Below are 12,936 nucleotides of genomic sequence, written 5' to 3'. Positions count from 1 at the left end.
AATTATCTGCGTGATAGCCCACCTATTCTTCTCATAATAGCTTCCATCCACAGCAAAATTCATCTCAGGGCCGGGTGTGGTGGCGCACGCCTTTAATCCCAGCACCTGGGAGGCAGAGGCAGGCGGATTTCTGAGTTTGAAGCCAGCCTGGTCTACAAAGTGAGTTCCAGGACAGCCAGGGCTACACAGAGAAACCCTGTCTCGAAAAAAAGAAAAGAAAAGAAAAGAAAAAGACCCAACCATTTAAAACTACCCCCACCCCATCCCCTAAACAGACTGTGTGCTGCCCAGGATGGCCCGATACTTACTATGTAGCTCAGGTTGGTCCTGAACCAAGGCAATCCTCCACCTCCTGGGTGCTTGGGTTTAATTTTTAATGAATTAATTTCATATGTGAGGATGTTTTGTCTGCCCACCTATCTGTGCACTACATATGTGTCTGGTGCTCAAGGAAGCCAGAAGAGGGCGTTGGATCCTCTGGTACTGGAGTTACAGATTGCTGTTGGCCTCCTTGTAGATGCTCAGAATTGAACCTGGGTCCTCTGGAAAAGCAGCCAATGCTCTTAACCACTGAGCCATCTCTCCAGACCCCCTTGTACTGGGACTTATAGGTGTGTACCAGTACACCCAAATCCCAGCCCCTCTCCCCTTTTACTCCAGTATTTTCTTTTTTTTTTTACTTTTTTGAAGCGGGGTTTCATGTAGCCCAGTCTGGCCTTGAAAGAGGAGCTGGTTTCCATTCCTCCACCTGCTGAAGACTGGGATTTATAAGTATTACATCAAACCCAGAGTTGTGTGAATGTTAGGTGAGCACATCAATTGAGCTACCCCATGAGCTATTTTTTTTTTATTTTTGAACATTTTATTTTATTTCTTAAAATTATGAGTATGTATGTTTGGATGGGTATGTGTACATGGGTGCTTGGAACTGAAACCCAGTTTTCTGCAAGAGCAATATGTGCTCCTAACTGCTGAGCCATCTCTTCAAGGTCCCGTCCTACCTTTTAAATTTTGAGACAGGTTTTTACTAAATTACTCAGGATGGCTTTGAATGTATGATCCCCTGCGTAAGCTTCTCCAGTAGCTGCGATTACGTACCCGCACAACCAGGTCTTGCTATGAATATTACAAAAGACACAACTAAAGCCTAGAAAGTCTGGCCATTTAAACAAAGTTAAACAACGAGCTGCCAACAGAATCAGGATGTAAATCCAGTTCTCTAGTATTCGCTGTTTTGCTATCTGTTCCAAAGTCTATGTGCGTGTGAGGTCAGGAGGGTCCTTAGATACTGGGTCCCTTTCCAAAAACAGAGACTGCCCCCAAACGCTGAAACCCAGCCACACGCTGCTAGACCTAGCTTACACACCCACCTCCCGCCCCCCAAAATCTGGCTCTCAAACCCAGCCCACGTGGGTGACACCCTCGCGGTTTGTTTTTGCCCACACACCGCCCCAGCTGGATATGGAAACGTTTACTTCAAGCAATCACCGCAGGCTGGAGCCACATCTCTGTTGAGACCTTAAGGAAGACTAGTGGGTCTGGGACCCCGCAGAGCATCTCTCACATCCCTGTACTTCCCCTTAGCGGGGCTGCAGTTGAGCCTCCTCACCATCCATCCCACAGTCTTAAAAGGGGAACCCGGCCACTTTCGGAACCCTAGACCAAGGAGACGCGGCTCACCGGAGCCCTTTCTCAACAGCACCGAGGCGGAAGCAAGGCGCCGACGGAGTGCACTGCAGATTACGCACATCCGGGGGGCTGACCCTGGGTCTGTTCTCTGGTGCCCATGTGTGGGCAGGGCGAGCGAGCGTGCATGCCCTCTGGCAGGTATGCACCAGGGCAGGAGATCGGGATGGGAATGCATGGGCCGCAACGTTGATTTTCAGACAGGGATGGCCCTCTCCCTCGCATTCAGGGGTGGAGAGAGGGCGCGCTCTTTTGAGTCGTTGCTAATGTGTTTGCGGATTTGGGATGGAGGCTGTGTCAAGGCTTGGAGATTCCTTCCGGAGCTGGGTACAGGTGGACCCAGTTGCGTCAGGAATCTAGCAGAGCCGGATTTGTGTTCTGCCCGGAGTATTTTCTACCTGAGTTACGATGGGCAAGTTGCTTCCCTTTTCTGGAGCCCTCCCTGTCTAAGAGGCTATGGCAGTTAGCAGGTTCTCAGCAAATCTTAGTTTGGACCTTACTTAGTTTGGAAGTAGAGGAGACCACAGATTTTAAGTTTTCAGATAACTTGTTTATGCTAACTTAAGCGTAACATTGTTCATTTTTCAGCCTTCGATTTATGCCAATGCCCAGGGGATTATGGATTAAAATAGAGGCAAAGTTTCAGCTTCTAAACAATACGGAATATCACAAGCAAAGCTCCTGAACACGGCAGTCCCCTGCCATCTGTTAGTGAGTCCCAAAGGTCCTCCAGGCCCCTGAGAGTCGTTGGTCAAGGCACCACTCTCCAGAAAGCTAATGTTATTTCTCCCACATTAAGAACTAACTGGAAGTCAGAAACAACGATTCGACTGCGCCCACTCACGCTGGGGTGTGACATAGGTCTAACCTACTCCCAAACCTAAACCTTGACTGTTAACAGGCTACAGAGCCCTGCCGGTGCAAAAACAACAAAACATTACTGGCCAAGACAAGAAGGAATCAGATAGCTGGCTGAGGATATGAATATAATCCAGGAGGCGATTAAAAAGCACACCCTTTCCTGGCACATTTTGAGTGTTTTCACATCCTTCTTTAGGGTAGCAGAAACATCTGAGGAACAAAACAGTGGAGGACTGGAACCCATGACTGATTCTTCACCCAGCCCAGCCCAGGGCTCACCCTGAGCCCCTACCTCAGTGACAGCACAAGAGAGACTCGGGTGCTTGGAAGCCTTTCTCCAAGAATGAAGCTCTGGGGACAAATACTTTGGACCCTTCTATCTGGTCCCCGAGGAAGGAGGGGAGCCCCCCAGGGCTGGGCCTTTAACTCATGGAAGACTTATTCATCTCTGGCTGGGCTGTTGAGTGCCACGGGGATGGTTAATCACTGGACGCGGGTCTTTGAGGAAAGAGGTATCCCAGAGGCCCGGGAATCCAGTGAGTACATCGTGGCTCATGTCCTTGGAGCCAAAACAGTTAAGTGTAATGTCAGGGAGGACGGAGAGGGAGGAAGGAGGTCTCTGGGGAACAGATAGTGAAGGGGCGTTGTTTTATTTTTTCATTTCATTTCCTTTTAATTTTTGCCTCAATCAGGCTGCTTATTTGAGACGGGTGGGATGTTGCTGAACAAATGTTTCAAGCAGACACGTATTCATTCATCCAACAAACTACTGCAGTGTGGTCCCTGCAGGTTCCGGGATGATTGAGTGGCTAGTGTTGACAGACGTTGTCCACACAAACCTGGGTGTGTGTCCCTAGACCAAGGGAGCCAGCCACTCACATTCTCTGTGGGAACAGTTTCAGAGCCTGAAACCAGCACTTTGGACCAAGCCACTGACCCCTCAACAATTGGAATGCATCCAGGAGCTGTGTCGCCATAGATTACAGAGGTAAGCACCCGTGGACCGATCCGAGGACTCTACAGAGGTCCATCCTTCACCACTTCCACCAAATGATGGCCAGGGAGGAGTAAAGTGTCTAAGGATGAGGGATCTGTTGGGGTAAGGCAGTAGGAAGAGAGGGACTGGTGTTGTAAATTGAAAGAAGGGAAAGTTTAGTCTGTTTGTCCTAGGGTACTGCAGGCAGGACCCTGCGGGATAGCCTTAGCCACATTAGTCCCCAGTTCAGCTCTGGCCGTGCTGATGACTCCCTGGATACCCCTCCTGCAGGATGCCGGTGCAGTATATCCTTGGGGAATGGGACTTTCAGGGGCTCAATCTGAAGATGGCACCTCCAGTGTTCATCCCTCGGCCAGAGACAGAAGTGAGTATCTCTCTAGGACAGGATGAAGATGAGAAAAAAGGTTCAAGGCACCCGTCTTGCCCCCAGACTTCCTCCAGGGGGCGCTCGGGCCCCATGACTGCCATTCACAGTGCCTTTCACACATATGTCTTCTTGCTGGGTAGGTTGACTGAGCCATGATTGAGGATCCTTCTTGCCCCCTCCCATTGACTCTCTTTAAATTCCAAGCCTCCGCCCCAGCCTCAGTGACCAGAAGTGACGGAGAATGCTTCAAGTAGTGCTCAACTTACTGTGTTCATTAGGAGCTGTCCTATGGGTCCATGGCAGACTCAACCCATGGGAAATAAGTGGCCTTCAGCAACTTAGAGGGCATGGGGAACATAGGGGGGCTCTGCTGGAGGCCTGGCATGAGCAGTGTGACCTTACAGGTGGTTGCTGTCTACTCTGGACTCAGATGATGGACTGTCGGGCCATGCTGTCTGTGACTCGGTGGTCTGGTCAGGTGATTGCTTTTGTCAGTCCCTCAAATGACGAGAACTGGTGGTTGTGTGGCCTGTGCATGCTGCCCCTTGGGGACACAGCCTGATCTGTGAGAGATGTTTTTCTGTTTTCTCTTGGATTTCCCCTGACTTTGTTGATGGCAGAGCTGAGAGCTGGAGACTGGACTCTGGGGTGAAGTGGGGTTGCAAGAGGGGATGCTGAGAAAAATCAGAGGGCACTAGACTCTGAAAAAGATTGATTTCTGGAAAGATATCCTGGCTCATAAACATTCGTGGGAAAAGTCTGTCCCCTTCCACCTTTACTAGGCGTGGCCTTTGAGCTGCCTGCGTTTCACCCTTTTAATCTCCATCCCTTGAACCTCTGATCTTGAGAGATGGCTCAGTGGTTAAGAGCACTGGCTTCTCTACCAGAGGACCCAGGTTCAGTTCTCAGAACCCACACAGTGGTTTACCACCATTTCTAACTACAGTCCCATAGGATCCAATGCCCTCTTTTGACCTTCCTAGGCACTGCATGCACACACATACAGGCAAGATACTATATACACATTAAAAAAAAAGCCAAAAAACCAAATCTATTGATCACCTGGTTTACCCCCTTACTGTGTGGCAGTACTGTGAGAAGTTACAGGGTTGTCAAGGCAGGGGACCCACAGGCAGCACCTGAACTTTCTGACTCTATCCTATTTAGAACTGGCATAACCTAAGCTAGGGACAGATACTCCAAGCATGATGTAGCCTATTATCTTCAGGCTTTTCGGAGATTGCCCGGTAGCTTCTTCCAAATATGTGACTACTGGCCAGGAGATCACTTGCCATCCTCGGATACTGTTAAGGTTCAGAACATAGAGGGACAGCTGTCATGGTGGCCTTGGCATCCCCTTGGAGCTGACCTGGTATCTCCTGTGTATTTTTGGGTTCTGAGTGTGGGGTGTGGGTTTTCAGCTCCTGTGTGACCCACCCACTTGAAGTGGACCTGGGCCAGGAAGGCAGCTTTGCTGCCAGAGGAGGGGGGGGTGAGGATGCTGTGGTTGGCTGGGAGGCTAGGTCTGCCTCACTGTACAGACATTTCTGAGAACTCATCAGGTTTGCCCCCATGGGAAGCCACATCAGACGGGAGTGCTTTACTAAGAAATCAAGAGGACGTGGCCTGTGGTAGGGAGTGGAGAGAAGGGGTGCGGGGGAAGGGGGGTCACAGAGTCTGGAGTCTCTGTCCATCAAAGGGCGGTTTTTGATGGTGGGTGTGAAAGTCTGAAGTGCAGAATTGCAAGTGGCTTGCGGCCTGATGAGTTTGGTTTTCCCTAGGAGGTGAGAGGGTGGTGAGGCCTCCAGTGTGGCGATATATACAGTGGGAAGCCCGAGGTCAGGGTGGGAGCCATTCCATCTCTGTCTGGCGCTGTGACTGTGTGGCCTGGGAGAGGCTCTGTGCTGTAATTGTTTTGGAGAGTCGGCCCAGCAGGATAGGGTCCTAACACAGAGTGCAAGCCCTTGTATCCTGCTGAGACCCCGGGGCCAACTCGAGGAATTGTGCAGTCCCATTTGGAGCAGTGGCCCCAGGGAAAGCCAGTAACTGCCCATTCATTCCCTGTCTCTGTCCTATATTTCTCTTCTGTCATACCATGTTTTGAATTCTTGCTGGATTCAGTTGGAACAGATGACCTGGGTCTGTGGCTAGATTGGCTCAGAGCCAACAGCTTTAGGTAGAGGAAAGGTCTCCACTGCATAAGAAAGAATTTTCTAGACTTCCTGGATGTGGTCTCAACATAGCTAGTTCCCACACAGTCACCAGATGGTCCTCCAATGAAGTGAGCTTTCCATGGTCTGTGGTAAAAGGAAAGAAAGACGCCACCGTCTGTCAGCTTCACACCCTGCCCCAGCTGGCCGTTTACATAGATGCTGTGTGTGTCTGAGGTCAGGGATGCCTCTGTGAGGTGGCTAGCCAGTGTGGGCTGGCTGAGGGGTCATCCTCCAGCCAGAGTGGGCCATTTGTGGCCAGGAAACCCATAGAAACTTACACCCCTAACACAGGCTGCCATTTTTCTGCCTTTCAGCCTGCTGCCTGTTCCACAGCCTCTCGGTTGCAGCCCTAGATTACAAGTTCTTTGCTGCTCATAAGCCCAGCGTGCTGCATACACCCAAGTGTTCCCCACTGACGCCTGGCACAGGACTGAACCAAGTTTTCTTTCCCATGAGCAGTAGCTCTTTAGTACCAGAGGGGCCTGACACAGGGAGGGCTGGTCCAGCTCTTCAGCTTCTGTCTGCCTGGGACATGTTTCCTTCGGTGTGAATGAGCATTGCCACTGAGATTGGGGCCCTAGAAGGACAAATGCTTTTTTTTGGGACTCAGCAGGGTAGACTTCAAAGGAAAGCAGGCTTAGGTGACCTGGTGCTATTTGCTCTCCTGGGCCTGGCTAATGGGTCAACCCCAAGATTTTCTCATGATTTAGTATGACAAGAGAGGCAAACCTAGTCCTCAATCTTCATACAGGTTAGAGATCCTTGGGTTGTAGAGATGCAACTGGTCTGACCGAAATGAAGATGTGTCCCTCATTCCATCAGACTATTGAAACTGGACCCTAAAGAAGTACGGATGTTCAGAGAAATCTCATGCACTAGTCAGAGGGAGAGTGTGTCTCCCTCCAAGAGAGACACCACAGTTCTCATCCGAGAGCATGAGAAGACTGAAACCCAGATAACGGAGAGTCAGTGTGGGCAGCCCCACATCGTGGCCTGGACCGCTCCGGTGCGCACAGCCTCGCCGGCCACTTAAATCTTGATCTCACTTCAGGACTCTGAAGACAGGCTTGAAGGGTTTGCGGATCTCTCTGTCCTTCCTCTCAGTGTGGCCATGTTGAATCCATCTCCTTTCTTCCATCCTCCCCACCCCCACCTTCTGCTTTCTGCTTTTAACCTGGCTCTTTTTGTTGGCTTATTGAGGACGGGTGTCTAGGTCTGACTTGGGGCACAGTTTGTAACCTCCAGGTCTGATAGCACACACCCCACAGGGGCTCACTTCTTCAAAGTGACTCTCACCTGCCGCTTCCCTCCCAGTTCCCTGAGCCCTGAAGGGGCCTCTGTTCATATCCAGGGGCTTGTCTTTGAGAAGAGACCATGTTGCCCTCCCCTTGCTATGTGCTTGGAACCCCTACTGTTCTCTGGGTAAAATCATTTCAGCTGTGGGGCAGCGGCCACCTTCAGCCTTCACTCTCAGCTCCCCCAGTGCCGATGACCATGTACAGCCTGTGTGGGCAGCGGACCCCAAGCTCTGTGCATTCATGCTGATGGTGTCTACAGTGTCCCCCCGCCCCCCATGTCCTGGGTACCATCCAGACAGGCTCTTACCACATGGTGCCCCATTACCATGTTCAGTTTGTGCCACAGCCACTTGCAAGACTTGGGCAGGGCTGTGTCCCTGCCCTATTAAGAGAATTGCTTGTCCTTTGGGCCTAGGAATCTCCTGGGAAATTCTCACCCTCAGCTCTGAGAAAGCTGAGGACACACCGGGCACCTCTGGTTTATTTCTATTTTCCCCCCATGGTACTGGGGTGGACCCCAGGGCTTTACACATCTAGGCAGTGCTGTACATCTGAACTATGGTCTCAACTCCAAGCCTGGTTCTTGACCACTGTGAACCACAGTGCAGGCGCCAGGTAGGGCCTTGACCCTTGAGTGTTAGTGTCTATATGAGCCTGTGCTGAGGATCCAACAGATTAATATAGGCTCTCGAAGCAGGACCACACATAGGGAGACTGGGTGTCAAATAGGGTTCCCAGCATTTCTGTGAGTATAAAACTGGGAAGATGTCTGGAAGGGCACAGGTGGGATTTGTTGTGCATGTAGTTACCGGTGATAGATCAGGTCTGTGGTTCCGATCACTCTTTACTGTGTTCCTAAGAGGAGTACTCGGTTGCGCAGATGTGTAAACTGAGGCACGGAGGGACAGAATGACCCACCCAGGGTCCCTGCTGACGTAAAGATCATTTGGCCTTGGCTCTCTCCCACCTGTCTTCAGTAGGAGCCAGTTGCTTAGACTTCTTTCAGAGGCTCCTCAGGAGCGAAGATGATCAGCACCTACTCTGACCCTGGCCCTCTTCCTTCCAGGAACTGGTTGAATGGGTTTTAGAGGAAGTGGCCCAGAGGCCCCATGCAGTGAGAGCCCACGATGGTCCCCTCATTCTGGAGGTGGGCTGTGGATCAGGAGCCATTGCTCTCAGCCTGCTGAGCCAGCTCCCCAAGGTAGGCCATCTCTGCACCCCTCTCACCTGCCTTGAGCCACTGAGGTGGCCACTTACCGTCCCTTCTGGTATTCTGTCCCCCATATCCCTCTGTAAGAAGCATTGAGGGAAAGTGGCCATATAAGGAAGATGTGCCCAGCCCAGCATAGTCACAGCCTCTAACTTCCATCCCTGTCTGTCTGGCTAGAGTCTAACCACAGGAAAACTTTGTTATGTATTCCTTTCCTCCTGGGACCTAGGGGAAGATCTGTAGACAGGCATCCCCCAGAACTCCACCTCTCTTCCTTTGTTCTTGGGGCAGAGTCGAGTCGTTGCTGTGGATAAGGAAGAAGCTGCTGTTAGTCTGACCCAAGAGAATGCTCAGAGGTACGCGAGCTGGGCTGGCCAGAAGGCCAGCACTGGGGAGGTGGACTCTGGGACCTGAACTTGACCTTTATTCTAGTACAAACCTACTAATGTCTTACTTCGCTCTCGAGGGAGACACAGTGAGGAAGCCTGGCAGTGGTCCCATGGGTTTGTGAGTGGTGGACTGTGAGCCTTGGTTATGCTGATCCAAGAAGGGCTCCCTTTCCCTCCTGGTCCTTGTAGCCAAGGCTTGCACACTACGCTCAGCACCATCTCCCCATCTCTCTAGGCTTCAGCTGCAGGACAGAATCCGGATCATCTGCCTTGATATAACCTCAGGTACATCCCCTGTACATCTTGGGGTGGGGTGCTGCTGGTGGTGAGACACTGCAGAAATGGGGGTAAGGTAAGGGTTTCCCAATAATCAAGCCCGTGGCCCAGCTCCCACCAACCCTGCCAAGCTTGCTGCAGACTGACAAGGGGCTGTTGTCTCCTTGGCTGACCTGACCTATGAAGGGACTAGCCATGAGCTCTTTTTTCTCCTTTCTTTGCTTTCCTTCTCTTCTCTTCTCTTTTCTATTCTTTTCTTATCTGTCTTTTTTATTTTTTTGTTTTTTGAGACAGGGTTTCTCAGTGTAGCCCTGGCTGTCCTGGAACTCTGTAGACCAGGCTGGCCATGACTCAGAGGTCCACCTGCCTCTGCCTCCCCGAGCTGAGATTAAAAGCATGTGCCACCACTGCTCAACCACAAGCAAGAGGGGATCTTCTGAATCCCCTATGCCTGATAAATTTAACTCGGATTTATTTACTGGGAAGAGGTAAACATGTTCAAAGAAAAGCAGTTGAGAGCCAAGTATGGTAGCTTATATCTGTAATCTTAGCAGAGATGAGGCAGGAGGATTCCTGTGAATTCAAGGTCTGTCTGGGGAGCATGGTGACTTCTAGACCATCATAGGATATAAAGCAAAACATCTCAAAAAAAATTCAAAATAAACAACAATAATAAAGAGAAAACTTTAGAACCAAAATGCACGTGTGGCCTCCTTGCCCACGTGGTCTGGATGAGGTGGTCCAGCGGCACCTGGTCCGTGCAGGCTTTGCAGAGTCTTCAGGTTTCCAGTTCCAGTTCTGATTCTTTTGTTATCCATGGAGCCCCCAAGCTTTGTGCGAGCGTTAAGACACCTGCCTTAGCATCTGGTACAAGAGGGATCCAAAAGCATCCATAAGGGGTTGTCTGAGGGCAGCAAGCCTGCCCTCCCTGTACATCCAGACTGTATTGGTTATAAAGCAGAGAATGGTAAGGCTAGGGGGCTGTAGAGCTGAGGAGCCCTGCCTTTGTCATTGCAATCAAGGAGGACTTACTGGAGGTGGCATTTGAATTTGGCTTAATGAGGAGGCCTTGACAGGGAGGAGAGAGAATATGGATATTCTAGGTGAACAGCTACATGTCTGATCATGTCCACTTCCGGCCAGGCCAGCCTGCTAACTCTGGCTACTAATCCTCGAGTCTGCCTCATCAGGTCTAAAGAGAGATTTGAAAAGAGGGGCTACCTAAGGGACAAGGTGGCAAGCGGAGCTGCCACCTTTCACACGCTATGATGTATCTTCCTCTTTGCCCACAGAGGAGTGCTGCATGCACCTTTTGCCCTGGGGCCCCATGGACTTGGTGGTCAGCAACCCTCCCTACATCTTCCGCAAGGACATGGAACAGCTGGCTCCAGAGATCTGCAGGTACAGGGTGGGTGGGACAGCAGAGACGCTCTAGCAAGATTGGTTGGGGTGGAGGCCCTTTTATCTGGAGAAAATGGTGCATCGTGGGACAGCAGGGTTGAGGGGTACACTCCAGGGCCTGCAGCCTTCCTGGGGAAGGTGTCACCTTGGCGCTCTGACCTCTGGAGGCCCCTAGCCTCTCAGAACCTCTATTTCCCACCTTGTAAGAGGAGTGAGTGGCAGTGCTTGTGGGACCATGGTGAGGACTTAGTGTTGGGCACAGCGAGGCCGATAGAAGGTGCTCACAGAGATGTGCCATTTTACACAAGACCGAGGCCTAGAGAGGGAAGATGCCCTGTTAAAGGTCCCACCAGTGACTTGGTGAGAAAGCCAGCACTGAAGCCTCCTCTGGCTGTGGAAAAGCCAGCCTGTGTTCACATGGACGGAAAACCCAATGTAACCACGTCTCTACCTAAGCATGGGTGATACGGGATGGGGCTGGCTCCTCATTCCTGGGCTTAGTCAAGATCATCTTTAAATACCCTCAGATCGAGAGCAGGAGCTGCCTTTGTCAGTGGGACTCAGCATGTCCATCCAGCCCTGCTCTGGGGTGCTGTCTGCGTGAGAGATGAGGGAACCAGAAGCTGCTGTCACATAGGAACCGCTTGCTGATGGAGCCTTGGCTACCTCTCAGCCCCAAGTCTGAGTCCCAGAGGGCCCGTTGTGAAGGCCTGCCTGGCTTCTCAGCACCTGACACGCCCCTCCCCCAGCCACTCACTTTCCACTGTTTTCCCATTCAGTTACGAAGATCTGGTGGCCCTGGATGGTGGTGACGAAGGCATGGACATCATCACCCACATCTTGACCTTGGCACCCAGGCTCTTGAATACCTCTGGGTATGGAGACCAGCCTCCTCCCCCTCCACTGTGTAATCGACAAACCTTGGCAGTCATTGAGCCCATGCCTCTTACAACCAGGTCCTGGCCCTGCTTCGTTGAGCTGACCCATTTCTTCTTCATGTAGAAGCGTCTTCTTAGAAGTGGACCCAAGACACCCAGAGCTTGTCAGCAGTTGGCTTCAGAGCCATCCGGACCTGCACCTTGGTCTTGTGGGAGTCCGTGAAGACCTCTGTGGGAGGTAAGACCTTTCTTGTAGCCAGATCGCTTCTGTGCGCTCTCCCAGCCCCCACCACATCACGTGTGCATTTCTCAGAGCTTAGATGCTACCCAAATGCTCATCCTGTCTCCTCAGGCCCCGGTTCCTGCATGTCCAGACGTCTGCTTCATAGTGTGGCTATGAACACCTGGCCAGGATTCTAGCCTGCTGGGCGGCAGGCTTACTCTACGTGGAGTGCTGCTCAGGGGGAGGTGAACAGCGCTGTTCTGGGCCCCTGGCATGGCCATGGTTCTGTGATTCCCCATGATGGGTGTTTCTAGGAGACTTGGAAACAAGGATGGAATGTTCTTCCTGGGGCAGCAAAGAACAGAGACCCAAGAGCTGGGTTTCCAGCCTGGCTCTGTCCCCTCTGTGTAGCAGGTACTTGGTGTCCTCTTGGTGAAATTGCTATGAAGATGTTGGGAAGGATGGCTAGTAAAGTTTTGAGAGAGCAATAAATGATGAACCAGTATTTTGTTATTAACATTTATGGGCCCTTGTTCCCATGTAGGACTAAGCCTGAGAGCCGCTCCCTTCTGCAGCAAGTCAAGCAGACTGTGTGGTGTAAGGACAGCATGGGATAGGGATAGGGGATGGGAGGCCCAGTCCTGGCCTTGGACACTGTAGAGCCTGCACAGAATAGCCCACCCTGGTTACGCCGTCCAGATGCTCCAGCCTGGGAATGCCTCCATTCTCTTCCTTGACTGGGCCTATGTAGGGTTGTGAAAGGCAGCTTGGTTCCTGGTTGAGCTGAGGTTGGAAACCCCAGAGGCCCTGAGGAACGGCAGGCATTTTGCCTGGTTCTCAGACACTAGGCTCCTGACGGGAGGCCACAGCCCTCCATAGATTTGTGACCATCAGTCACATAAGGGCAACGCCCCAAGCCCCTCCACAGAAGGCTCAAGACAGATCTCCATTTTATGAAATACTTAAAGGCCTGGAGGCTTAAACTATAAACTCCCCTTCCCAGACACTCCTCCCTGCAAAAGGTATTTAACTTCAGGCCCCCCAACCCCCGAGAAGTGGGGCACGGTTTTACTCATCCACTTTCTGCCATGACAATAAATGCCTTAAAACCATGGACTGCCTCTTTTCACTGGGATG

At 51.5% G+C, this 12,936-nt stretch overlaps 1 protein-coding gene across 2 annotated transcripts; it reads left to right on the top strand.

Moving 5' to 3' along the window:
- The first annotated feature begins 1,746 nt into the window (after positions 1-1,746).
- Hemk1 (HemK methyltransferase family member 1) lies at positions 1,747-12,291 on the top strand. 2 transcript variants are annotated; one of them, XM_029543836.1, is made up of 11 exons: positions 1,747-1,827; positions 2,744-3,121; positions 3,444-3,535; positions 3,815-3,908; positions 8,489-8,623; positions 8,924-8,988; positions 9,257-9,306; positions 10,590-10,698; positions 11,478-11,573; positions 11,701-11,814; positions 11,929-12,291. In XM_029543836.1, the coding sequence occupies exons 2-11, from the start codon at positions 2,891-2,893 to the stop codon at positions 11,963-11,965; spliced, it is 1,023 nt and encodes a 340-aa protein (XP_029399696.1). In that variant the 5' UTR covers positions 1,747-1,827; positions 2,744-2,890; the 3' UTR covers positions 11,966-12,291. The 2 variants fall into 2 exon arrangements, with proteins under 2 accessions (XP_029399696.1, XP_021063200.1); XM_021207541.2 differs by having other exon boundaries at positions 1,804-1,823.
- Positions 12,292-12,936: the final 645 nt, after the last annotated feature.

This window comes from Mus pahari, chromosome 10 (assembly GCF_900095145.1).
Source record: "Mus pahari chromosome 10, PAHARI_EIJ_v1.1, whole genome shotgun sequence".
NCBI classification, from domain to species: Eukaryota; Metazoa; Chordata; class Mammalia; order Rodentia; family Muridae; genus Mus; species Mus pahari.
Note: the sequence above shows the minus strand (reverse complement) of the source record. Positions and strands in the feature narration are given on the sequence as shown.

What these genes read in the sequence shown, in the direction of transcription:
- Hemk1 (XM_029543836.1), top strand. Translation starts at nt 2,891, where the DNA reads ATGAAGCTCTGGGGACAAATACTTTGGACCCTTCTATCTGGTCCCCGA. An exon ending in CTGGCTCCAGAGATCTGCAG is followed by an intron (nt 10,699 to 11,477) that starts GTACAGGGTGGG and finishes TTTCCCATTCAG; the next exon opens with TTACGAAGATCTGGTGGCCC. An exon ending in CGTGAAGACCTCTGTGGGAG is followed by an intron (nt 11,815 to 11,928) that starts GTAAGACCTTTC and finishes CTGTCTCCTCAG; the next exon opens with GCCCCGGTTCCTGCATGTCC.